The sequence below is a fragment of the Mus caroli genome, chromosome 19 (assembly GCF_900094665.2).
Source record: "Mus caroli chromosome 19, CAROLI_EIJ_v1.1, whole genome shotgun sequence".
Taxonomy (NCBI): Eukaryota; Metazoa; Chordata; class Mammalia; order Rodentia; family Muridae; genus Mus; species Mus caroli.
In genome coordinates, this window is record NC_034588.1 from 13,790,220 (window position 1) to 13,817,754 (window position 27,535).

At 45.1% G+C, this 27,535-nt stretch overlaps 1 protein-coding gene across 2 annotated transcripts in view; it reads left to right on the plus strand.

Moving 5' to 3' along the window:
* The first annotated feature begins 11,377 nt into the window (after positions 1 to 11,377).
* Gna14 (G protein subunit alpha 14) overlaps positions 11,378 to 27,535 on the plus strand; it is a 164,167-nt gene continuing 148,009 nt past the window's right edge. Inside the window, exons 1-2 of one of the 2 annotated variants that reach the window (XM_029472486.1) lie at positions 12,521 to 12,538; positions 16,308 to 16,349. Coding sequence is in view for 1 of the 2 variants with exons in the window: in XM_021151829.1 (XP_021007488.1) it covers positions 12,415 to 12,538 (124 nt within the window). In the remaining variant the exon portion in view is untranslated. Of the gene's footprint in view, positions 12,539 to 16,307; positions 16,350 to 27,535 lie in introns of both variants that reach the window. The other variant, XM_021151829.1, reaches the window with a different exon arrangement.

The following is a 27,535-nucleotide window of genomic DNA, read 5'->3' on the forward strand; positions in this document are numbered from 1 at the left end:
GAAGCTGCTGCTGTTGGGGAAAAGACAGGCTTGTTTGCTCAGTCTCCCTTGAGAGATAATTCATCTCTTGTTTCACAAAAACCCACTCCGTCTTTGTGATTTACAGGAAACTAATGGTTCCTTCTGGTTCCAAGGATAAGCACATGACCCAACTGTGGCCTAGCCACATATTCTCAGTCATGACAATTGGTCTAGGGAGATGCACTTACCCCAGGCTTGGTCAGTCTGAACACTGTATCTCTGTAATGCAGAGGCTAGCTGGCTGGCCAGCTGAATAGAACGCCCACCCTTAACTTTGTGGAGTCCTTTGATGAGAGGCATTCCCCCTTTGCTGACAGCCCATAGCCTGTATATAGCCAAGGAAAAGTACAAATGAGGCTTGCCTTAGGATTCAAAGGTTCAGTCCATTATCATCAAGGCAGGAGCATGGCAGCATCCAGGCAGGCATGGGACTAGAGGAGCAGAAAATTCTACATCTTGATCAGAAGGCAGACAGGAGAGACTATTTCCAGGCAGCAAGAAGGAGGGTTCAAAGCTCATCCCCACAATGACATACTTCCTCCAACAAGGTCACAACTCCTAATAATGCCACTCTCTGGGCCAAGCATATTCAAACCACCACAATAGGTTTGGAAGAAATACACTCAAGATTGACAGTGCCTACTTGGTACTCAAGAGACCTGAGTACTGTTCAGTGTTTCCTTTGATGGGAAGAGGAGTTTGCTTACTAGATGTCTAGTAGATGGTGGGTCTCTGACTTGATTTATAGGCTAGAAGGTACAGTCATTTTTTTTAAATGTGCATGTCCCTTCTCCAAATACATTGGACTTTAATTATATTTATTCCCAATTGTGCTTAAGAAAAAACATAGGAGATTCTGGTCAGTTGAGAACATAGTTTTGCCTTATTATAAATGCATCAAACCCAATTTAGGCCAGATGGGCCTTTTCATCCTTCCCCTCTAATACGATGCGAGTAAGAATAAACAGAATCTGTTCAAGTTTGATCATTTTTATGCAGGGAGAGTCTTATTTCGTTGGTTTTATAGGAAGGTGTACTTGAAGCCCATTGCAGGTGAAGTCCAAGGTTGTTGGGTGTATTGCTTGGAAAGGTGTGTGTGTGTGTGTGTGTGTGTGTGTGTACATAGTACATGCAGGTAAAACAGCTAGATTCCCAAATGCATTATTAGAAGAAGAGGCATGCACTGCCCAAGACAAGTAGAGTCCTAGGTTGCCAAACTATTCCTTATGCTCACCTGCCTCTGCTGTGCCTGCCCTTGGTGGTAGCTAACTTTAATATAGATAAATCTTGCATTTTCTTCCTTTGCTTTTCTCTTAGGAATCTAGACTGATTTTTCTCTAGGTTGCTCAGTAGTGATATTAGGCTGGGATCTCTGTGGATGAATTTGTCTTGGGTGGAAGCTGTCCCATGAAATGCATGCTTAGATATCCTGGCCTCTATTCACTAGGTATTGTAACCCCTCTCCTTGAGTTGTGACAACCAAAAATATTTCCAGATATTGCCAAAGTTAGCTGGGAAGTGGGCCACTACCAAACCCTCCTTCTTATAGGACAGGATGTGATTCTATTTGTCAGTCACACATTGTTTTCTAGAATTCACAGAGGGCTTGATGTTTGTAGGCCAATATTCTCAGACATATAATATATGTAGCTGGTTCTTATCTGGACTGAATGGTTAATACAAGTTAATACAGAGTCAACTCGCCATTTACAGCTTCCTCAGTCAAGTCATAGTATTTTATGTCTTTGCTTTTGTCTAAGTTTCAACACCAGGAAGAGAGAGAAGGAAAGATGAGTCCATCTTAGTCCAAGATGGTCACCTGCCCTCGATGGTCTCCATGTGGTCCTCTCAGCTGACACTGGGCCATGATGTCTTTTCTCCATGGAATCTGCTGAAATGTTTATATTTAATATCTGTCTACTTTGTGTTATTCTGTTCCACTGTTCCTTTTATAGGCACTAGGTAACTGTCAAACAAGAGTGTGATCCCAAAAGAACTGGCTGCCAATGTAGATTGCACACTGTAATCTGAAGTTACAAAAATTTATTAATAACTTAAATGTTGAACAAACTTTAATATTTAGGCTATCCTGGGCCAATTCAACTATATGACTAGAGGTAAGCAAGGTTGGTCCCTTAAGAATTCTGTTGCTTTGTTCATAACATGTCCATCAGGCAAGGTGATGCACACACTTCTATTAGTGTGAGTCTTAGCATTTGCTGGACTTGGGGGGAAATGAAAGGGCTCTTGTCACTGAAGCGCTCAGCAGACATGAATAGACATGGGGGTTTTGACACTATGGTGGAAGAGAACTGCCTGAGATGAGAGCTCAGAGCCCAGCTAAGAAGATGAAGTGATGTGGTCTCTTGTGACATCTAGGAGACAGAGCTGGAAATTTATCAGCCCAAAGAGCCACAAACCAACCCATGTTTAAGATAAAGTGCATGCCTCATCTCTCAAGTAGAGGATTGCTCTGGCTGTTTCTAATCTTCCCAGTGATGTCAGAAATGGGCAAATGAGCACATGGGTCTTGGGTCTTCAAGGGCTGCCTCAGACAGTTCCAAAGGCAGACAACAGCTTCATGTTACTGTCCCAGCAACACATTTCCAATGAGTACTTACCAGCCTTACAGATTTTTAAATCATGAAGGAAAATACTTAATGCATATTAAGTTTAAGAAAGCAGAGCCTGGAGTGTCCTAGGATGTATGCTTCATTCATAATGCCCTTGAATCTGCATATTTGACTCAAAATATTTAAAATGAATGTTTGTTTTCAATGGGACCCAATGGTTCCATTCTGATGTCAGCCAGACAGGTCAGGCAAGGTCTCTGCCTACTGCTCTGTCCTTGCTAGGAAGCGAAAGTTTGATTCCTATCTGCTGTTGCTGCCAGATGCTGGAATAACTCCAAAGGACCATGCAGGATGAATTATCCCTTCCTCTTGGAGCATGCCTAGAAAATGATGATACTCTAAAGAGACACTGTGTCTCTCAATCTAACAATGAACTCCAAAGAAACTGGAATTTCTTCAGGAATCTCATGCTGAGAGAAGGAAAGGGACCAGCCAAAAGAACACTTGTCTCCTGGAAAGACTTTGCACACTTCTAACAACTTGTCAGATTCCTTTAATGGTAAGACTGAAACCCAGACAATGATGGGTCAGCATTGGACAAGACCATGCTTGACAGGGACTGCTTAGATATGCATAGCATTGGCCCTCTATTTAAACTTCGATCTAACTTCAGAAGCCTGAAGGGCTGGAGAAGAGGGGGAGGTTCTTGGGGTCTTGCTGTCCCTCTGCCCTGTGTGGCCACATTGAATAAATATCCTTTTTCTGCTCTCCACTTTTAATTGGTTTATAGAGGACAAATGGTCAACCCTAGTTTCTTGGGGCACAAGCTGACTCTAAGTTGGGTAAGAACATCTCAACAAAAGACGGTAGCAGCGGTGTCAGCAGTAGCAGCAGAGGGAATGAATTCACAAAGTAGATGAACTTACAGGAAGTCATAAAAGCAAGTAGGCAAAAGCCATTGAGAAAAAAAAATCCCCTCAAAGTTCTTTTATCTGGGCTGCTGACAGAAGATACTGCCCACATTTGAGGTAGCTCTACCCTCTTTAATTAACCTGATCAAGAATATCTCTCATAGCTGTGTCCAACAGCTTTTCTCCTAGTTGATTCCAAGTCCAGTCAAGTTGCAACCAAAATTAACCATCACTAAACCCAAATTCACTTCTCCTGTTGAGTGCTTACCAGCTCCATACTTGAGGCTTACAACTTTGACATGCCAACTTCCCGAATCTTCAGAAGAATCAAGTGTGATGGGGATCATCATTGTTTCATTCAACAAGTGTTTGTCAACCAGTAGATGTTCTCTTTGTAACATCATTCAAGGACCTGGGTCCAGCAGAACTTCCAATTAAGCCTATCCCATGGTCCAATAAATTGTACTTTTAGCTGAAGTCAATTTGTATCTGGTTTCTACCACTTGCCATCAATAAATCCTTGAAAACACAATCAGGTTATGTGTCCACAGATCAGAGTCCTTGTGTGACAGTGGACTATGCCAGGAAACTTGGTAAGGTAGAGCAGGTCTGAGACCCCAGAAACTTGGATACACACACCTGAGATGGTAGGTGCCTCCCTCCTCTCTGCCACATTCCTGGCCTGGAACACACACATGCCACACTCCCCACATTGGTCACATAGCTCAAAACAGAGTTCTCTGTGATAAATGAGGTACCTAGAGGCCCTAAAGTTTTAGCTAATAAGCTTCTGTTCCTGGACATTCATCCCTGCAAAAGGTAATCTCTGGTCCACCCTGAGAAGCTGGTATGTATCCATTTTCACAATAAACAGTAAACAAACAGTTTAGAACCAAGGACTGTCTCTTTCATCTACCACTGCCATAGGGAGCATGGAGAAGGTCTTCGCCTACAGAGCTGCAGCTTAAGTCCCCCTGCCTCAGCCTCGGAGCCCCCCATGGTCCTGGCCTCGTTTTGGGCCCCCAACAATCCCAGCCTTGTAGAGGGCTTGTTGACACCTGACACGTCATTCTGTACTTCTCTGGGCAATTTTTTAGGCAACTAGATTCCTGGAAGTCAGGGAATATAGGCTTTGGCTTTCCTACATCCTAGACTTATCACTGAGAAGTGGGTACGGAGAGTTTGAAGATATAATTTTAAGATGATGCAGCCTTCCTGACCTAGAATAAGATGGTCATCATCTTGCCTCCTGTGGAGATTATCTTTTTATTCTGATGGAATAAGAGAGAACAAGAAAAAGGTAGTGATAAATACCCCAGTGTTAGTACAGGACTATGGTAATAGTACCAAGTGGTCATGGAGGTAGGGTATGCCACACGAAGCAAGTTGTCAGGGAAGGCTGAACTTAGCAAGTCCCCTTGGTTTTGAAACATGTGGGACAAGCACAGACAGAGCATTTCGTGTTTTGGAGGAGGCATGATACAGTCAGCAGAGCAGCAGCTGCAGGGGCCAGCAGCTGTCCAGAGAGGGCAGCATGGTAAAGGTGGAACGGGGTCAGCACTGGGACTGTTAGCATCAATGGCAGAGCCAGGCAATGACTTCTGTGTGTGGCTTCATGGTCTAGAGGAGGAGTTTATTTTCTGGAGGAAATTCATAGGAGAATTTGAAACTAGGAATTAACGGTATGTATTATCAAAACCCTGTTTCATGATGGGTAGGCTTTAGAGAGTGAAGAGTAGAGCAGGAAATCCAGTCATAAAACTGTTGTTTCAGTCCAGGTCAGAGATGGTGGTAGCTTGTTCAGACCCGGTGGCAACAAAAATAGAAAAGAATATACCTGGGCAGCCACATGTGACATTCTAAGGTCAACTCAGAAACCTCCTTTTATAAAAATGCAGTGTCCAAGGGGCTGGAGAGATGGTTCAGCAGTTAAAAACTGTAGCTGCTCTTCCAGAGGACCCAGATTCAATTCCCAGTACCCACATGGCAGCTCACAACTGTCTGTAACGCCAGTTCCAGGATCTCCAACACTCTCACACAGACATACTTGAAGACCAAACACCAGTGCACATTTTATACACACACACACACATACATATATATGCAATATGCAATACATCTTGAATCTGGTTCCAGCACATTTGAATACAACTAAAGAGAGGATCCACAAGGAATAGGTGGGATACAAGATGTGTCTGATAGTTCTAAGATGGGAAATATGACAGAAAAAGAGTTGGTTAATAAATTCGGAATTTTGTCTCAGATTTCTTAATTTGAGGCATCTCTTAGATATGCAAATTAGTGTGTCCAGAAGGCAAGACAATTGGGGTCAATGTTAGGGTGAAGCTGAGGGAGGGACATTGATACATGGCTGTCTACATCTGAAAACAAGTCTATACACAGCCAGAAGAGTGGGACTCACTAAGAGGGTCTGCCTCTCAGATGGCAAAACATTCCAAAACTTTCTGTAGGATCAAGATGGTATTGACAGAGAAGTACACAATAGCTTAGTGGAAGAGTCTGTAGTGCAACCTGGTAACAAAACTGGTCTTCTGTCTCTTACATTCCACAAGAATAAACACGAGATACTGTATAGTGGATAATGTGTATTACTGGTTAGGGATGTAGGAGACAGGTGTGAATCTTTGTGGGTTCATGGTCAGCCTGGGTCTCATAACAAACTCCAGGCTATCCATTCAGAGTTATATAGTGAGAACTTGTCTTATAGATAGATAGATGGATAGATAGATAGATAGATAGCAGGGGATGGAGGCAAACAGGAGGCAAACACTGTATTTGCCAGTTTGTGACAAAGAGCCAACACACATTATTGAAGAGTTTTCAGGTTGTCAAGGAGGAGACAAATAACCCAATTTTTAAAAATGAGCAAAGGACATGAATGGGCAAGTCACAAGGAGGACGCATAGCATTAGCAAGCACAGGAAGCAAAGGAAACAGCTCTTTAATATCACTTTATTCCCTTCAAGCTGCCAAAAGTTAATGAGCAGCAGTATTAATGTTGGCGGGGAGGTAGAGATGGGAGCTGATGCTGTTGGCAGCAGATGAGAATGACTTTTTTTTTTTGAATGAATCTGGCCACATCCATTAAAATAAAAAATGTATGTATATACATTTATGTAATATGTTATATATGCACAATATAGCAACATTTTCTAGGAATCTACCCATAGACATAAAAACAGTGGTGTTTAAAGATCCTTATACAAAGTCACGGCTAGAGATTGTTTCATTGGCCAAAACTAACCAAAAGTTAAAGATGTTTTAAGGAGGACAGGCTGGATCACAGGTGCTCTGTCCCCAACACGGAACAGTACGACACTACAAACAAGAATGAACCAGAGGTAGACATGTTATTCCTGAATGAGGCAGAAGAAAAGAGAAAACATACTGTCATCAATGTGACAGCGTTCCTCTGTGTATGTTCTTATTTATGCTTATCTATGATTTTAAGAGCACAACAGTGTACAGAAGGGTGTGCATGTGTATGTGTGTATGTATGTGTGTGTGTGTGAATGTATTAGAGTGTCAGTATTTTTTTACTCAAGAGAAGAGTGTGAAGCAAGCAAAATTGAAAAGAAAGTCAGCAAGATAAAAACCTCCAGATTGTCTTCTTAAAGATTTCTATTTCTTCAGTTCTTTACGTCCTCAACTCTCATAAAAAGTCAGATCCCCAAACCAATGGATACCCATTCCTGGCTATTCACAGCCTTGTGCGCTAGATGACAGCCTTCTGTGTCCATTGTTCTTGCTCACCCCATTGGACACATTGAATAAACAGTCTGCGGGCTTCCAATAGAGAATATTGTGGAGCAATACATTGACATGTTGATTCCCATAGAAAAATAGATGCTGTGCACACCAGTTATTATTCCCCTCATCTACACAGCCAGCAATACTCCATCAGTCTTCACCTGCTGAGCTGCAGATGATAAGAGTGGGCCCCAGCCTGAGGGGGAGAGAGTCAAGCCGTTTCAGAGAACACAGTGAACTTGAAAACTGAATGGAAAACTGGAAACACATCAGACTCAATAAAATGAATAGGGAAAGCAGGAGTCATTCCCACTGTGTGCGGGCTGTGGAGGAGCAAGCCCATTGACCTTTACTCTAAGAGTTACTGCCCACATCTCTATGATCATCGCACACAGATATTGGTAGACTCCCAAATTGGCAAATTGGTTGCATGCCCTGGCTGTTGTGACTATGCATCAATAAACATGAACGTGCAGACCCTGTGATACAGTAACTTAGAGTGCTCCAGGTGTATCCCTAGAAACAGCACACCTGAATCACATAGTACTTCTTAAATTCTCAGGTAATATATTTCCCAAAGAGAACAGCATCTTTCTAGCTCTCTGATGTACCTTCCCTCATAGCTCTGCATTACAACCGGGGAAGTCATTTTCTCTAAGGGGAGAGTGGGCAGCATACACGTGCAGGCTCTTTCTAAAGCAAGTGTTCATTTTCTGACTTCCATCTTCACATCATCATCATTGTGATGATTTGTATGTGCTTGGGCCAAGGAGTGGCACTGTGAGAAGGTATGGCCTTGTTGGAGTAGGTGTGTCATTGTGGGTGTGGGCTTAAGACCCTCACCCTAGCTGCCTGGAAGTCAGTCTTCCACTAGCAGCCTTCAGATGAAGATGTAGAACTCTCAGCTTTGCCTGCATCATACCTGGCTAGATGCCACCACCACCACCACCACCACCACCACCACCACCACCACCACCACTTTATACTACAAGTAGAACCATCTTAGGTGATTTTCCCACCCTTGGTTTCAGTTTTATACATCCTGGCTAAGACTTGCTAGTATAAGACTAGCAGGTTAAACAAGAAAAACTACCTGTGAGTAACATGAATTAGCAGATATAGACAGGTGTGCTAGGATGGGATGGGATGGACACAGGCTTCTAATGGAGGAGTGGAGGTGTCTTCTCAGAAAAGATGTGTTTGGAAAAGAAGTGACCTAACTTTGCTTGAAGTAAGAGATGGCATTCCTGGAAAAGGGGACAGGGTGCACCAAAGCCTTCAGAGGACACAACAGTACATTTGTCTGAGATTCGTTAGCAGGGCAGGCAAGGAAGTTAAGCTAAAGGAGATACACAATCTTTGGCTTCTGAAAGCCACTATCATGGAGTGATGCTTCTTATGGAAAAACAGGATAGTGAGGTCTCAACTTTAATTCTTTCTGGTGGGCCACAGCTCAGTACATCGTGTTACCAGAATCCCCAGCACCTGGTATTAGGCTGGCAGGGGCCCAGTGAGCATCCTGAGGACCCGTACAGTTATCTGGCCGTGAAGCTCAGCACTTGGCAGCCCAGATGGAGGCTGTGAGGAATGAGGTGCAACTAAAGTAGATGGGAATGATGAAGAGAAGTGTTGCCCGTGAGTAAACACTTCCTTCAAAGCCAGCCTTTCCTGGGAAGGTGCTTCAAGTATCATGCCATGAAATCATCCTGATCTCGTACCCTAGGTCTGAGAGATGACGTGAAAGAGAAACAAATAAATACAGGAATAGGAAACTAACTGCCTTGTGCTGTCCATTGTATGGTTCTCGGGAGATTTTGATGTCCCCAAAATAAAGTTCACATTTATTTATTTATTTATTTATTTATTTATTTATTTATTTATTTTTAAAGATTTATTTATTTATTATATGTAAGTACACTGTAGCTGTCTTCAGACACTCCAGAAGAGGGTGTTAGATCTTGTTACGGATGGTTGTGAGCCACCATGTGGTTGCTGGGATTTGAACTCAGGACCTTTGGAAAGTTCACATTTATTTTAACATCTTTAAAACTGTGTTTTATGTGTATAGGTATTTTGCCTACATGTATGTCTGCACACCACATGTGTGCAGCACATGCAGAAGCAAAAAGAGGCTGTTGAATTCCCTGGAACTGGAGTTTTCAGTTGTGAGCCACCTAGTGGGTGCTGGCAATGGAACCTGGCCCTATGGAAGAGCAGCCAGGGCTTTTAACGGGTAAGCTAGCTCTACAATCCCTTGCCTTTTTTTTTAAGTGTGAAAAATCATTGAAGAAATGATTAAATGTTAGAGTTGGGTGAGTCCCTTGAATGGATTCTAGTCCATTGCTCTGCTCACAGTTAAGGAAAGTGCATGTAAATATGACGGGAGGGGCTTCGGGTACCTCTATCAGATAATTTAAAACCAGCCGGCCAGTTTTGACTCAGAGCAGCTAACCTTCCTGATGTAAGTACTCTATGCTCTTAAAAATGCAGGTGTGTATTCTCCCCATACCATTTCCGTTGTACTGCTTATATGTCTGTGCCTTGTCTTTTCTGCTGGATGTGTTTTGAAGATTCTCCCCAGTTTGTTGTTCTTCTGTCGTCATGAGTGAACGGTGGGAATACAGTGCACTGAGTTTGTGGCTACTCAGCTGCAATGGTTCATGGATGCTTCCGAGTGTTCTTATACAAGCTAGGATGGTTATGCTCTCATTGGATGGTATGACTTTTTTTCCAGTGCTGGATGTTAAATGCACAGAGGGCTTTATCACTGAGCTACATCCCCAGCCCTGAGGTAGATGGTGGCACCACGATGCTGTATGCAGGCTGTCATTCATCCAAACATCCTAAGGTGTTATTCATTGGGACATAATGTTATTCATAGATCACCTTAATGGATACATAATATTGTCCTGTGTGGACCAAACATAGTTAATTTGGCTTATTTCCTGCTGTTGACATTTTACTCATTGAGTGTTTATTGTTAGCTGAAGATAGAATTTTTTGCTTATAAACCTGGGGGACTTCTTCAGCTCGGTGTCCTATAGAAGGAATACAGGTTTGATCAAATGAATGGGAACACTGAAGGGTTCCGGTAAGGACCAAGGGTTCCGGTACCAAGGGTTCCGGTAGGTACCAAGGGTTCAGGTAGGTACCAAGGGTTCTGGTACCAAGGGTTCCGGTAGGTACGGCCAAGTTCGCCAGGGACGATCTGTCAGGATCTGTTTTGGAAGGCTCGTAACTGGAGACTGAACAGGTCAGTTAGTCCAGTTAACTTGGAATTCAGGTTTGCTCTGTGGAAGACTAAAGGCCGTGATTGAGATGTTAGTTTGAGGAGCCAATGGTGGTGTTTTCAACACCTGTAGGAGCTAAAGGAAAAAGTGGGTGACAGATTACAGAGAGAAAAAAAAATCCACAAACTTTCCAGTAGGGGACACTGTTGTCGTCAATTATGCTTGGAAGGATACTAAAATACAGGGCATTTTAAAGCCTGATCGGTCCGCACTTCTTAAACTGTAAAGTAAATAAGACTTAGCCAGATAGCATTAGCTGCCAAGTTCTTATATAACGACCACAGCGCCCCACTCCTGCTTCCATTGCTCTTCACAGAGGAAGAATTAGCGTCTGATTCCGTAACTGTGCACATGTCATATGCCAACTTGAATAGAAGGCAAAGAAGATTTGCTTTGGTCCCGAGGATCCCTTATCCGCACCTTTAAATCTGCACAGACAAAATCAGGGTAGTTTGCTTTGTGCAATCTTTGTGCATTTGAGTTGTCAGGGGTTCTTTCAGATTTCCTACATCCGCACGCAGAGTTTCAGGAGCTGTCCCGAGGCGGCAGTCTGGCTGCAGGGCTGGGCAGGGAACTGGCCAGGTGTGCCGGGAAGGTGCCAACTCTTTCTACAAAGCAGAAGTCTTTCCCATCATCAAATGCAAAGCAGCCAGCCGTTTTCCCTCACCCCTCCAGTCCCTGGCCCCCTCATCCGGTGCCAGGAGGTAGGATAGGCTGGGAGGCGTTAACTAGCACTCTGCTCTTTTGCCAGACCCCGGAAGGCAGCTGCAGTTCCTACGCCAGCCAGCAGGCCCATCTGCACTAGGCAGGCAAGCTACAAGCTGACCCAAGGTTTGCGCTAAGCTCAAATTGAGTTGTGGCATCCGGGAAGCAGAGGGAGCCAGCCTAGAAAACCCAAGTGTGAGCGGTGGAGAAGCTGGTGGGCAAAGCTCAGCCTCAGTTGGGAAAAAAAAAAAAAAAAAAAAAAAAGGCCTGAGCCTAGCTGCTGGCATGCGGTGTGTGAACGGGCTGCAGACGTTTGGCTCGGGTCTGCTAGTGCGCTGCCTCCACCCCTGGCACTGAGGTTGGGAGTTGACGAAACTCCCTCACCTGTCGGAACCCGGATCTGGCAGCGGGAAGGGGGCTGGCAGCCAGTGTCTGCTGGTTACAGCAAGCTTGGCAAGTGGCCCTGCCTGCACTAGGGCGCCACCGCCAAGGAGGCAGGTGTGAGACTGCTCTGCGACCCAGCCTCTTGTTGCTCTCCTTTGTCCCCAGGCACCATCGGCTTGGGGTAGGTCTTCAGGCAACTCCTGCAGCCTTGGCGGCTGCAGGTTCGAGACGCCCCGCCTCCTCCTGTCACATAGAGCGGTCAGTGCTGGAGGAACCTTCCATTCCGCAAAAGTCTACGGGTTGAGGTTTTTGGAACTTTACAAACAGCTCTTTATTTGCAAGACAGGCCACACCTGCTGCTAGCCTGCGACATCCTACAGTCCCGGAGAGACCATTCTAGCAGCAGCACCGACACCCCAACTTTTGATTCGCGGTGTGCGTTGCCTACCTGGGTACCCAGCTACAGTGTCCGGGAACGCACATCTTCTGGAGACAGCGCCAGTCACACTGCCCAGTTCGCTCTTCTCTCCCTCCCAAGCGCGGGGTTGGGTGCTTGATCCCGGACCACACAAGCGCTCAGGACTCGCCGGACCTCGGAACTGCCTTCGAGAAAACGTTAGCCTAGGAGATCCGAGCCTCTTACTCCATACCACAGTTGGTTCAGGTGGTTTCCTCTTTAAACCTTGCTTCTGGCGCGGATAATCCGCGCGGCCGGGCGTTAAGCTCCAGGTCCCTGTCGCTCCGTCGAGGTAGCAAGCCATGGCTGGCTGCTGCTGTTTGTCTGCGGAGGAGAAAGAGTCTCAGCGCATCAGCGCGGAGATCGAGCGGCAGCTTCGCCGCGACAAGAAGGACGCGCGCCGCGAGCTCAAGCTGCTGTTGCTGGGTGAGTGGCCGTCTTTATCCAGCGCGCAGCTCTGGTGTTCGCGTCCCGGCTCTTTCCTGTCCCAACAAGCCTGCGGGGTGGTGTGCTGAGTTTCTCTATGTCCCTTCGGGGAACCGGTCTTTTTGCACCTGGGGAGCTGGGCGACCGTCGATCGCAGACTCCCGATATCTCAGAGCAGGCCAGGGCTCTTGCTCTTGGGCCCTTGTCAGTTTCTCCCCCCCCCCCCAGGCCTGTCCGCTTTGCCCTTGGGCTCCCAGCAGGGGGCTGCTGCGGGAACCCCCAAACTTAGTTGTTGGTGGGTGGTGGGGAATGGCCTGCCTCGCAGTTTAGGTTCGGTTCTTGTTGAGGGTCTGACGGCAGGGTCACGTGCAGCGTGCAGCATAGTTTTTACCTGCCAGGTAAGGTCATGGTGGGAAGGCTCTGTCCTCACTGTAAAGGAAACCCTAGAAACTGACAAACTGGAGAAAAGGGGAAAATGATAGCAAGCGCGCCTCGGAAGTGACACCCCTACTGCTATTCTCTCTTCTGACACCAGGGCCTTCTGCTGATGACACCCGGAGCCTGCATCACGAGAGCAGCTTAAGTCTCCCTTGGCCCACCTTAGTTTAACTTCAATGTCCCGGGCTACCTCTACCAGTGCAGTGCCTCCTTAGGCTTTTAGAAGACCTCTGCAGAAGTGTTTTAAAAACAAAGAGAGAAGAGTTTAAACTCTGATTAATTCCCCCAAGGCAAGGATCTCTTTCTTCTGGCCTGTAGAGTGTCATTCAGCCCCCATCCATTGTTGGACACTGGCCCTTTTCTTTCACCCCCATCCCCACCCCCAAAATAGCTGCTTGCATTTCCTCTGTCCTTTCAGGCTGGAGTCCTCTCTTTCACCATTTGTTTAATTATTTAATTAAGCAGTCTCTTTTGAAGACCGACTGAAGGAGAGGGCTTTTAGTCTGCACTGCCTTCACATCCCAGCAAGCCCTCCACTATGTAACTGGCTACTGCTGAGTTTAAAGGGCCTCCTTTGGTTTTCCTCAAACCTGCAAGTTCAAAGGGCTGACCACCCAGATTCCACACGCCTGATTCTTCTCTAAGGCCGGAGGAAAGTCCTGCCAAAAGGACTCCTAGCTTACTATAAGGGTCTTAGCCAGTGAGGAGAGACCTGATTAGGGGAGTAAGCCCCAAGGAAAGCTGTTTGCTGAGGCTGTAAAGATGCTTGGGACAGTATCTTGAGGTCCACAGCTATACCTAAGAGGTTCCTAAAGTGGGTGGAGTGTGGGGTGGGGATGGGAAGGAAGGGCCGCTTTCCACCCCTGGGGTCAGGGCTGCTCACCCAGACTTGGAATAGGCCTGGGAACTCTAGCTGAACCCTGCAGTCTGCCATCAAGTTCAGTTTGTCAAGTGTGGAGTATCGCGTGAACACTAAGGTGATGGACTATGCCTTCATTTGAGTTCAGATGGATACCGTCTCTTGTCAAGGGCAGACTAAACTTTAGTTCACTCTGAAATATTTAGATTCGTGTGAAGTACTGTTAGGACTATACTGAGGCTGGCCCCTTGTAAGGCAAATGATGTAGCAAGCTGATCCATAGTGTATTACTAATAGGCCTCTTTGACAGACCTAGACGTACAAAGTAGGGGAGGAATGCTTAAAGGCACATCGTTTGTTAAGTCACTTTTAGGCTCTGTAACTGAACCCTCAGGCCTTCCTACCTCTTGTTCCACTCTGACTCCCTAAAGTACTTCTTGTTCTTGTCTCCCAGCTGAGACTATCAATCACTATGGTGACAATTTCCCTGTTCATTTCCAAATTCTATGGAGCTACTGGAGCTTCAGGTATGGACTTAAAATCCCAGGTTCTCTCCAGCTAAAGATGGATTGTGGTGTAGTCCAGTTCTCAAGCTAAATGAAGAGGCTGTGACTCACAAGATTCAGGAACCAGGGGAGGATATGTGCTATTGTGTCTGTGCGATGGAACTTCACCAGTTTCTGGAGTATCTGGATTAGCTCATTTGATGGTCTGGTGTCTCAGTTGTAAAAGTCCCAGTTCACAAATGGGACTTTGGGATCCCGTGTGGACTACTGTCCCCAGAAGCTCTCACAGTGATGTATGTGTCTGCAGCTGGGGGTAAGGGTGCTTTAAGTGTACCATAGAGCCGCAGAGTCCAATCTGGGCTTTATAAAAGTGTGGGTCAGTGGCCAGTACTGAGGGATACACGTTATTGTCCGGCTACAGCCAGTAGTATATTGGTAGGGTGCTTTCTTGACAGGAGGAGATAAAGACCATAAAGGATATAGTTTAATTTAGTCGCAATTCCTTCTGATTGGACAAAACTGGACAAAACCAACCCTGGTAGGAAAGTAGTGATACCTGTCTTGTACACCATTGGGGAGGCAGAGATTGGATTTTCACCCCTGAGACCTGTCCGTGGGAGTTCACCATCCCACAGGCCTCTGCAGCCGGAGTGGGAAAGGAATGGACAGTCCTCACACTGACATCTTTGCCAGACCACAGATAAAAATCCTAGGGCCTTGATGCAGAGGCTGGAGCTGGACCAAAGGAGTGTGGTGTTCCTAAGGACAGATGCAGAGCGGAAGGCCGTTTGGTGCAAGGAGAAACTGAAACTTCCATGTGAGGTACAGCTGCAGACAGGGTGACCACTGGGCCCAGGTCAGTGAGCTCAAAAGGATGAACCCAGGCCAGAGAGAGCAGCGGGAACTCCTTGGGGAAGAAAGGACCCCCCACAGTGCTGGCTCCCTGCTGGCTCAGCAGAGGCAGCTGGAAAGCAGCCAGACAGAGAATGGCTCTGTGCTGTGAATTCCAGGGGATGCCCTTGTGGATAGAAGTGCCAGCAGTCTTGAGTCCTGTCCTGAGCCTGGGTGGCACCTTTGCTAGTGCTGAGGCCTTAAGCCTAGGGGAAGAGAAGAGTTAGATTGGTGGGAACAAAGTAATTTATGGACTGAGAGGCCTGCAGCTTGACCCTCTGTGACTTCACTTCCCAATCGGAACCACTGCAGAAGTTTCTCAGATTTATCTTCAGGGGACTACAGTCTGATAATGGTTGGCATGGCCTGTGGCTACCTTCTCACGAGGCTTCTCCTGTGGAGTCTAGGGCCTCCCTTCAGGCTTCTACTTTGGGGAACAGCCCACAGGCCAGCCTGGAGTTTGCTGAGAGCTGGAATGGAGGCCTAGGGCCACACGGCAGTTGCAGCATCCCGGGGCCTGCAGAGGACACTTAGGCAGACTGAGTGGGCCTTGCTGGGGCTGCCTAGGAATCACTGCAAGAAAGAGGCCAGGGAGAGCTGCACCAGCAGCTGGCTACTGCATGCGGGCTTGGGTCACAGAGAGCTCATAACTGGGTACAGGCCGAGCGTCTCGCTGGACAACGCTGGACATCGGGCTCCCCACTTTAAGACCGGGCTCAAACAGAAGCTCGAGGATGATTTTATTAGTTTAAAAGAGGAGAGGAGGAGGGAGAGAGTGGGGAAGAGGAGGAGGGAACGGGGAGGGAGGGGGAGGTTGGGAAGGAAGGGAAGGAAAAACCAGGCAGATAAACTATAAAACCTCAGCAGCTCCCTGGGGAGGAGAACTGAGGAAAGAAGGGGAAAGGGCAATTTTGTTTGAGCTGGTGTGGAGGTCAGACACATGGCAGGCAAGCAGCCATTTGGGATGGGAGACATTTTGAGAAAAGAAACCCAAAGAGTTAAGGAAAGCACACTTTAAAAAAGGAAGGAAAGACAAAGTTAAGCTTCTCGGAGGAACTTTTTTTTTTTTTTTTAGTGAGCTGACCTACAAGCTACATAGGGATTCTGGGAAGAAAAGGTACAGTATCTCATCGGAGGACTAATTATTCCATCTAGCCTCTTGGTATGGCTTAAGGTAAATAAGCTGTCTTAGGGTTTTAGTGCTGTGAACAGACACCGCAACCAAGGCTACTTCTTAGAAGGACAATGGCTGGCTTACAGGATCAGAGGTTCAGTCCATTATCATCAAGGCAGGAACATGGCAGCATCCAGGCAAGCATGGTGCAGGATGAGCTGAGAGGTCTACATCTTCATCTGAAGGCTGCTAGCGGAAGACTGACTTCCAGACAACTAGGATGAGGGTCTTAAAGCCCACACTCACAGTGACACACCTGCTCCAACAAGCCCACACCTACTTCAACAAGGCTACATCTCCTAGTGGTGCCACTCCCTGGGCCAAGCATATACAAACCATCACACCTGCTTTCCTTGGCTAGTCCCTTGGCCCAGTGAACTACCTGACCCATGTTAGGTCTCTATCCAGGTTGGAAACTCTATTCTCTTGACTAGGAGTTTTTTTCTACTTTAATGCCACATGGGAAGGGGCGGTCTATAAGTATGACCGGATTATTCCATTCTACCCAAACAAAACATCTACCCTCAGGTGGGCACATACATGGGAGGCAGATCCCAAGACAATGTCTCTGCATAAATGATTGTCTTAGGGTGATTGTTGCTGTGGCGAAACACCATGACCTATTTCTACATCATTGTTCATCACTGGAGGAAGTCAGGACAGAAACTCAAATGTGGCAGGAATCAGGATGCACAGGCTGATGCAGAGGTGAGATGAGTGTTTCCAGTCACTGGGACTGTTAACCTTGGGTATAGACTTCATCTGGGAACTGTCTGGGAGGAAGGGGAATGTGGTATTTAACTTAAGTCAAATACATTCTTCCATCCGGGCCGCCATGATAAAATACTACAGGTTGGGAGGCTTAGGCAATGGGAATTCATTTTCTCCTGGGTCAGAAGCTGGAGTCCACAGATCAAGGGGCTGACAGGTTTGTTTAATCTGAGGCTTTGGCTTTGGCTTGCAGACAGGAGCCTTGCTGTGTCCTCCCTTGGCCTTTCCACCATGAGTGTTCATTCCTGGTATTTTCTCTTCCTCACACAGGGAGTCCAGTGCTGTTAAATTGGGTTTAAAGATATATATATATATAATCTCTTTAAAGACCTTCTTTCTGAATTCAGTTATTCTCTAAAGTATTGGTGGTTGAGACTCAAAGAAATAAATGTTGTCAGGAGGGTATAATTCAGCCCATGATGTCAACAATGTTGGGAAGCCATCCAATCATAGGGGCTATCACCTGTGAATTCCCTTCTTGGTGCTCTTCACTTAGGTAAAGCTATCCTTGACTGCAGCACAGAAAAGTATTTCAAGACAAGTCAGAATGAAGCTAAGTTAGTGGGTTTATTAAATAGAGACACTGGATAATACATGGTTCAGAGGGAAGGAAGATGATGTCATGCTGCCTTTCTTCTTCTTGCTACAATGAAATCATCTGAAAACAGTATCTTATGGAAGGAAAGGTTCATTGTGTCCCACAGTTCCATTGTGGTGAAAGTCCTGGTGGCAGGAACTTGAGGCAGCTGGTCACACTGTATCCATAGTCAAGGGACAGAAGGAGATCATCTGTGCTCAGTCAACCTTGTTCTTTGTATCCAGTCTCTAAGACCCAAGTGTGAGAATAGTGCCACAATCCTTAAGATGGGTCTTCCCTCATCAATTGACCTATTTAACTCCGCAGAGACCAACCTAATCTAAATAACTCTCCAAAGATGTTCTGGATCCTGTTACATTGACATTAAACACGAATGAATCATCACAACAGGTCTTAAGAAAAAAGAAAAACCCACTGTACAACTCAAACATGGGTGACTTACAACTAGGTTTAAGCAAAATTTAAAAATGAAGAAGATAAATGTGAGTTGGTTTATTTATTTCTCTTATCTTAACGGTTTTCCTAGCTGGGGGATGGAGGCTCACAACTATAGTCCCACAAGGAAGCTGGGGGCAGAAGAATCAATATAGGAAGCTCTATAGTAAGTTGGAGGCCAGAAAGGGCCACAGGGACTCTGTCTTTAAATTAAATTACATTGCATTTATAAATTAAGAATAAATTATTTATTTATTTATTTATTTATTTATTTATTTATTTATTTATTTGGTTTTTCGAGACAGGGTTTCTCTGTGTAGCCCTGGCTGTCCTGAAACTCACTCTGTAGACCAGGCTGGCCTCGAACTCAGAAATCCGCCTGCCTCTGCCTCCTGAGTGCTGGGATTAAAGGCGTGCACCACTAAGATGTTAATGAAGGTGGTTTTGCAAAGTCCATTGTTTGGCCTTAAAGATGAGAGATGCTGGCATGCAAGGTTTGAACATTCTGGTCCCAGCCCTAAGTAGTAAAATCCTTGTCCGAGATGTCATTAGGAAGAGCGGTACTATCTCTGTAGGAAACTCTGATGCTATCAGTTGTGTTGATGGCCTTGAATCTTGGCCAGCAGAAATACAAACTAGACCACAGAATATGAAGCTTGCTTCCCGCCTGTGTCCCCTTAACTTTCCCTTCTTTCTGTTCTGCCCCAGTAACAGTGTGGGAGTCAAAACTGGAGTTTTTGTTTCGACCTCTGTTCCAAACGCTGGCTCTACCATTTCTTGCCTGTGAATGTGGTCCTTTCATCTTTGCCTGTCACATTGTGTGCCTTGAACTCTTGTTGACCCTCTTTTTTTCTCTCTCTTTGGAAATTTTTAGGCACCAAGGAGATATCATCAACTATTTAAGTTGACCAATTCTGGCCGTGTAGTGGTTTGTTTAAATTTCACCAAGTAGCTTTTTAACAGATATTTTGCTTTGTGTTTCTCTCAGGGTTTCCTAGACTGTAAATTGATATTGGTCACTTTTCTTAGTTATAATAAATAATAAAAGTCTGGGTCCAAACAGGTGTTATTGGATCAGCTAAAACAAAATCTCCTCTTAAAACTAATTGTGAGCCGGGTGTGGTGGCGCACGCCTTTAATCCCAGCATTCGGGAGGCAGAGGCAGGAGGATTTCTGAGTTCGAGGCCAGCCTGGTCTACAAAGTGAGTTCCAGGACAGCCAGGGCTATATAGAGAAACCCTGTCTCGAAAAAAAAAAAAAAAAAAAAAAACAAACCACAACCAACCTAATTGTGGTGTCTTGAAAGCTTAATGGCAACCCTGACATGGCAGCACAGGGGGAGTGGGAAAGAGCAGGGGTCACGATGGAGGGGCTTTATAAAGCAGGGACCGTGAGATGGTAGTGACAGACTGTTCACAAGCTAGGGCTTGCGTGGTCCACACGCCAGCGAGAAATGAATACAAACTCTCCTGCTAAAAACAGATAGTGAGGACAGTGAGTGATATTCCCAGGATCTGAGAAATATGCATGACCCTTTGGGGGGGGGGTGGTTCATGGAGTTTTTGTGATTTAGGTCTTACTGTAAAATAGATCTTAATATAACGATGATTAACATCAATGAATAAGCCTCAACTACCAGGTAGACGACCTGTTCCACTCATAATGCAGCAGACGCTGGGGACTTCTGAAGAGGCAGGGGAGGCACCCACTTTCTTTCTGTCTGTCTGTCCAGGGCAGCCTTTTGACTTTTTCCTCTGTACTTTTCAAGACAACACTTTTGAGGTATTTTCCATGTAGTGAAAGTTACCAGCTCTAAGTGTACAGATGGCAAACATGAGGATTTTATAAACATAGGCATAGACTCGATCTAGAACATCTCGTGATTCCTATAAATCCCCCCATGCCCCTTTGTGAAAGGGGCTATTCTTCTCCCCCCAAATCATTCAGTTTTCTATGAAAATATTTTTAGCTATCTGAAAAACACAAGAATAAGAATTGAAGGAGCCTTAGTGGGTAAGAACACATACATACACACACACCACGTACACTCACACATCACCAACACTCACATACATACTACACACACAAGCACACATACTCACATACACACCACAAACACAAACACACACACACACACACACACACACACTCATGGACACACAGAATTTACAAACTACTCAGGTATATTCTTTTCCTAATTAGCTTGCTGTATAACTTGGGCCTCTTTTTCTTCTCCTGTGCGTTTTCTCCAGAGCATGTTGTACGCACTGTAGCCTTTTCCTCTAACAACATCCATGAATTGTTCCTAAAACAGAACAAGATCTTACATGAACACAGTCCATTTGTGAACCCTTGGTAAGTTTAACTATGGTAGGATATTTGTGCCCAGCCTGTTTCTCATATCCTAGGTTTGTTAATCAGCCCAAGAATGTCTGAAGTGGCAATGTCCTCCCAAGCCAGGGTTCAATGTCAGCAGAGAGATCATGTCCGATTTTCATATCTTTTTGTTTCTTTAACTGGAACACTTTACAGGTTCTCATGACATTGCATCTTTGAAGAAAACATTTCTCTCTCCTCTTCAAACCAAGTGTTTAAGCTCTGTCTGATTCTTTTATGACTATAGTCCAGGTAGACATTCTTGGCTGGAACGCCACATAAGTGTTCTGTCCCGAAGGGACACACCTGAGGTAAATGGTGGCCATCTGCTTCTCATTGATGACTTTAAGTTTGACTACCTGGTCAAGATGTTGCTTGTCCTGCCCCTTGAACCACACTGTTCCTTCTCAAAATGTCCTTTGTTGTACCCTCCCCCCTAGGCCTTGCATGGGCTAGGTAAGTTTTCCATCCCTAAGTAACATTCCCATATACTAAAATATTCTTCTCAATTTTCTGACTTTTTAAAAATTCCTGGCTGGTTAATGGTATTATGGGGTGGCTGTGAAAATATCTTCTGTGTCTGCGAGTCTCCCGGTGCTCACTGGGAGGCACTTGGCATACTGCTTAGGAGCCTACCCTTTGACTCTCTTTGCTTCTGTCTTTCTTCACTTATTTATTTATCTATTTATTACAGTGGGGACTCACTTGGTTCTCGCAGTGTACAAGATTTGTGCAAGGAAATCCCTTCCAAGATGGCCCCCATTGCGTTGTGACAATCTTCCTGGCACAGTGAGGTGTTCCAGGACCACCTTGTATCCACTTTGTTAGCCACTAGCCACTTCTGCAAGGACTTTGATGACTGATAGTGAAGAACTTCCTCTTAGGTTTTTTGTTTTTTTTTTTAGTTTTTTTTTTTTAATTTTTNTTTNTTTNTTTATTTATTTTGGTTTTTCGAGACAGGGTTTCTCTGTGTAGCCCTGGCTGTCCTGGAACTCACTCTGTAGACCAGGCTGGCCTCGAACTCAGAAATCTGCCTGCCTCTGCCTTCCAAGTGCTGAGATTAAAGGTGTGCGCCACCACGCTTGGCTTTCCCCCTTAGTTTTAAGATGCTTTAAGATTTGAGACAAAAACCATCAAATCTGTCAGTTTGTCAATCCCCAATACCAAAGTCCTAAAGAGTTAAAATTTTAAACCAGGCACTAGGAGATGCAAGTTTTGAGGTTGTAATGAATCTTGCTGTGAGCAGATACAAACCAGGAAGGACTATCAGTGAAGTTTGGAGAAAGACAACAAAATAATGCTCTCATTCTCAATGCCCCCACTGCCTTCAAATACACTTTCCTGGCTGGCAGGTGTGGGGTGGGGGGGGGGGGGTGGGGGGATGGGAGCTCAGTGGGAGAAGGTTCAGTGGCGCACAAGCATGAGCATCGGAGTGTGAATTCCCAGAACACCTGTAAAGGTGTCGCCGTGCATGTGTCTGCTGTTCTAGCACTCGTGCAGTGTGGAAGAGGCAGAAGAATTTGTAAAAGCTTGGCAGCCAAGTAGCCTGGCAAGCTGTGAACAAGAGTCTGCTTCAAACAAGGTGCAAGATGAGAGCTGCTGGCTGCTGTTATTCTCTGTTATTCTCTCCTTGTGTGCACCATGGTGTGCAACATGCCTGTACTCATATACTCACATCATGCAAGCACACACACACACACACACACACCAGTGTTGAAAGATGCTTTCTAATCTACATAATAGTTTTCTTTAATCTGTATCCATGATATCTCCTCAATCACACACACACACACACACACACACACACACACAAAACCCACAAACTAATAAAAAAAAAAACCTATTGTACACATTTCCCTTTGTGACATGCAGTGCTATGAGCAAGCACAGAAAAGGGATTCTAGCAATCTCTGTAGCAAACATACTATGCTCTAAAGATGATGGTGGAATTTAGTCTCACAGAGTTAACCCCACATTTGACAAATGAAGACTGGTAAAGGGCACTAGCCAGGATGGTTGGTGTAGATGACCTTTCTCAGCCCCACCATCCTCCTGGACTGACAGAGTACTCTGGCTTGACTTCCTTCCGCTGTGGAAGGGAAGACACAGGGTGCACCTCTGACAGTGTTCCTTCTGGAACCCCCAATCCTGGCCATGGGATATTTACTCCAGTCCTGGCAGTCACTAATATACATTAACCTTGACTGTGCACACTGTCATCGGAAAGAGACGTACTGTGGGACTGAGGTCAGAAGATGCAATGGCCGCTGCTGGAGCCCTGACTTTTATGATGGTGGCTAGCTGCCTGCTGCTGTGTAAATTAACAGCACTGGCCAGGGTTCTTGCTTGCAGATCATTTCAGCAAAAGAATAATCTACTAAGAGGAAAGTAGAAAACTGGGAGTTGATGAAAATTGGACAGCAGACTCAGCAAAATGGCAGGCTCCAAGAAAGCCTTGACACAGAGAGCCCTGGCATCAGGCCAGCCTGCCACCAACAGCCAGGTGACGTGACACAAGACCAGTAGCTGCTGCTAGTGCTGCACTGGACATTTATGCTGCCCAGCAGCTCTGCACATCAACTGTGGCCATTGCTGTAGCCTTGTAGCTTTGTATCATTTTTCAAAACTCTAGGCCATCTGATTTGACCCAACCACTAGGTTGCTGGGAGTGTCCTTGATGATTGGGGCATGCTTTTGGAGCCAGCCTTGCTGGGCTTAAGATCTAAGTTCTATATGCTATAGAGCATCCTTGAATTAATCTAACTTCCTCATCTATTAACTGCGAATAGCAAACACATTGAGTGGATGATATGAATAATTCAACAGAATGAGTCACTACTTTTGTGATGTTTATCACCTGGCTCATAGTCTGTGCTATTTACTTCCAGTACTGGATGACCAGAGGTGACAGCACAGGCCGTTAATCTAAACACTTGAAAAGCAGATACAGGTAGATCTCTGTGAGTTCAAGCCCAGACTGGTTAGCATATTGAAACCCACACCGCCACAGCTACACAATGAGACCCCATCTCCAACTAAACAAAATAAAAACTTTCAGTGCTGGTTGAATAACCGTGTGCCAATCTTGAGCTTCTACCATACAAAGAGGCCTGGGATGGTGTCTATCTCTTTTGGAATTCCCAGCCTCCCACCAATAATGGGTGCTAGGTGCCAGGCAACCCCAAATGACAAAGGTCCAAAGCAAAGATATGAGGCTTTCATAAAGGAAGAAGGAAGTCTAAGTGGGTTGGTAAATGCAAACTGAAAGAAAAATCTGATAGAAACCTTCAGACAACGGAAGCAGAGGATGGAAAGGAAGCAGATGTCTTCGACTCTGAAGGCATAGTTAACAGTGCTGCAATCCTGTCTAGTGCTTCTTTTTTATTGTGTGTTTATTTTATGGAGATATAAACATGTGACACACGCATCCTGCTATCCCAGGACGCTCTCACAAGCCACTGCCAGCCCTGTCTCTGGCACTAAAGTCTTCCCTGAACTTCTGAAGCTGTGGGCCCAGGCTGTTACAGCCCTCCTGGATCTCTGCGGTGTCCCGACTCTGCTATCCATATTTGCCTTTCATGGTCCATCCGAAACTTAGATCATATCACACCGATGCAATTCAAAGCCTTAGAGTAAGTTCCCAAAGCCTCTCAGAATGCAAATAGCATGGATTTTTCTTTCTCTGGCTCACCATCCTCAGGCCAAGGTTCACTTACTTTCTGGTTTTGAAAACAGCCTAGTTTTTTTGTTGCTGTTTGCCTCTGACTCTCTGAGCTTGCTTCTTTTTCTGCCTGGAGCATTCGCCTTTGTTTCCCACTCCCACTCTCCTGTCTTAACTGTATCTTTTTTATCTTCACATCTCTGCTCAGAGTTCATCCCTCAGCTGGGCTGGTCCCTGTCAGCAGCGTTTGCAGCCTCAGCTTCTAGTTGCTTGGTGCCACTACCCCGTTCAGTTGCAATGTAGCGGCCATCTTGAAACAGACCTGCAGTTCCTTTACCCATTAATTATATCACAAACTCCTGAGACCAGGGCTATGCTGTCCAGTCTCCTGACAGGGCCACATGATCACGAACAAGCTGGAACAATTCTCTGCACATCAGAGCCTGTACAGGCCACTGACTATAACATATCAACTATTTTTCAAGGACTTCTTGTTAATATGTCTGGTATGCTGGTTGATTTTTGTCAACATGACACAAACATATCTTCCTAGACATACCTAGGACGAGGGAATCTTAGTTGAGAAAATGCCTCTCTTAAGATTGGTCTGTAGGCAAGTGTATGGGGCATTGTCTTTGTTAATGATCAATGTGAGAGGGCCCAAATTACTGTACAGTGCCACTCTGGGGCAGGTGGTCTTGGATTATAGGAGAAAGCAGAGCGAGCAAGTCACGAAAGCAAGACAGGAAGCTGCCCTCCTCTGTGGCTTCTCCATCAGCTCTTGTCTTTAGGTTCCTGCCCTGCTTGAGTTCCTACTGTGACTTCACACAATGATAGACTGGTACCTGGAAGCATTAGATGAAACAACCCCTTTCCTCCCCAAGTTGCTTTTGGTCATAATGTTTATCATAGCAATAGAAACCCATAGACATCCCATTTTACAAACAGAAAGATCAAGTCTTCATAACTGTTAAGACTTTTGTTGCTTAGTAATAAAACTAGAACACAAATCTAATAAGTTGGTATTATTTCCAGTGTTTTTTCCCTAAATAATGTTTCTTTAAAAAAGAAAATGAAAAGGTATCCAAGAAGAGCAGTCCAGCCAGATGCTTTCTGGAGTGTGAACACAGAAGGTGCTTCCTATGTGCATGGTCCCTACTAGCACTTACTGTTAATCACAGTAAGTGAGAAGCAACTTTAATGATGAGATAGCCAAGCAGGTTCCAATATACACAAAAAAGCATATTTAAGAAACTTACAGAGGGAGATTGCTGGTATGAAAATTAATTTCTTATGTCTATTTTTCCCTATGTATACCTGCTCACAGATTTTTTTTTTTGATGAGGTTAAGTTGACATACATTCGGCTATAGACAGCCAGAAGTTTCAGGGCCAGAGGAGCCAGACGATCCAGACTTCTCTGTTACTATCTCCCTTCTGGCATGTTCCTTGGGCTTATGGAGTCCATTACAAAAAGGATCAATACAAAGGGGACTAAGCAGTATTCTTGGAATTTGGCAAGGAGAGGCAATTAACAGCGAAGAGGACTGGGAAATGATAAGACTAGAAATCGAGGACTAGAGCCAGGAAAAGAATTTGCCTAGTTCGTGACCCTGTTCTTCTTAATGGAACTGTTTTGTTTTCCTGAAGAACTCTGGGAGCATTTAAATTCGCAGTGAACCCATGGCCCCTTTGCTTCCCATCCTGCTGCCTGCTGGAGCAAGAGGACCAACAGTTTGTTGTTTCTGCTGCTGGTGTTCCTTCATGGAGAAAAGTAAGTAAGTCCCCTGGGAATGCAGACACCAATTACCAAGTGGTGGTGAACATTCTGAGAAGCGCCCAAAAATGGCATGGGATAGCTTGCTCTACAGTAGGCTGTATGGGACAGCCTATGGCTTCTCAGCTAGGAACCTGTATGGTATGTCACTACACTGAATATAACAGCAGTGTTTGTGGATCGAAACTTATCTCAAATAGATGGAGTTGGACAGACATCGACAACAGGAACTTCTTAGCTCCATTATAGACACATAGGGCCAATGTTACACAGCTAGCCTGCCTGTGACAGGGAAGCATTGCTAGGAGTCTCCTGGGGGTACAGAACTATGAGATGAATCATCACTTGTTTAAGCTCCAGAGACTTAAGTTGATGTTGTGTGCAGGAAAAGAAACCGAGTACCAGTTTATGACCACAAGGAAGACATTGTCTCTGGACCTAGAGCCATCCTTCACCCGTAAGATGAACTGTGAACTCATAAATTGTATCAGTTCTATCAACATGTTTTCTACCAGCAGACAGTTCTCCACTTGTGACTCGCCAGGGCTGCAGGGCCAGCATCAGCACCTTCTGCGTCCTTGGTGGAAGTGCCAACGTGCAGTCTGCATTGTGGCTCTTTGAATCAACTTGAGGCCTGAAGCCAGCAATCCATATATTAATAAGCCCTCCGAGTGATCCCAGGACCTGTGCAGGCTTAATTTAAATCCTCAGCCTGGATCTTGTGACTTGATCAGCCTCTGTTGGTCACTGGAACTGCAAAGTCAATATGTCTATAGACAACCCAGAAGCATCAGTGATTGATCTGCCCAAGGGATCAACTATCTTGAAGTTGAAGCATTCTTCTCCCCTTCACTCTCTTGATAAATGGGCCTCAGAATCAGAGTGGGACGTTTTGTTGTGTTTCCTTTCTGGAGACCTAACTAAATCATCTAGGTTCTCCTCAAACTTATGAGCCTCTTGATTCTGCCTCCCAAGTTGGGACTATGGGTTAGTACCACTGAATTCCATGATAGGCAATATCTGGGGCCCTTTTTTTGCATTTGTTCAGCTGCCAGGCAATGACCAAGAAGAAAGAGCAAGCACACGCACATGTTTTTATCGTTGTCTCATTGAAGCACTCATATTTTTGTGGGTCCTGGCATTTTGATATATGCCTAAAAAGCTGTAATCTCATAATCTGCAATGGCTCTTGTAGCCCATAGACATTTTTTTCCTAGAATGACTTAGTAATGCCAAGAAAGCATATTCTAGAGCAATTGAGATATATCTATTGATCGTCTTTTTATCACTATCAATCACCAATCATCTATCTATCTATCTATCTATCTATCTATCTATCTATCTATCTATCTATCATCTATCTATCTATCTATCATCTATCAATCTATCTATCTATCTACCTATCTATCTATCTATCATCTATCTATCTATCATCTATCTATCTATCTATCTATCTATCTATCTATCTATCATCTATCTATCATCTATCTATCTATCTATCTATCTATCTAT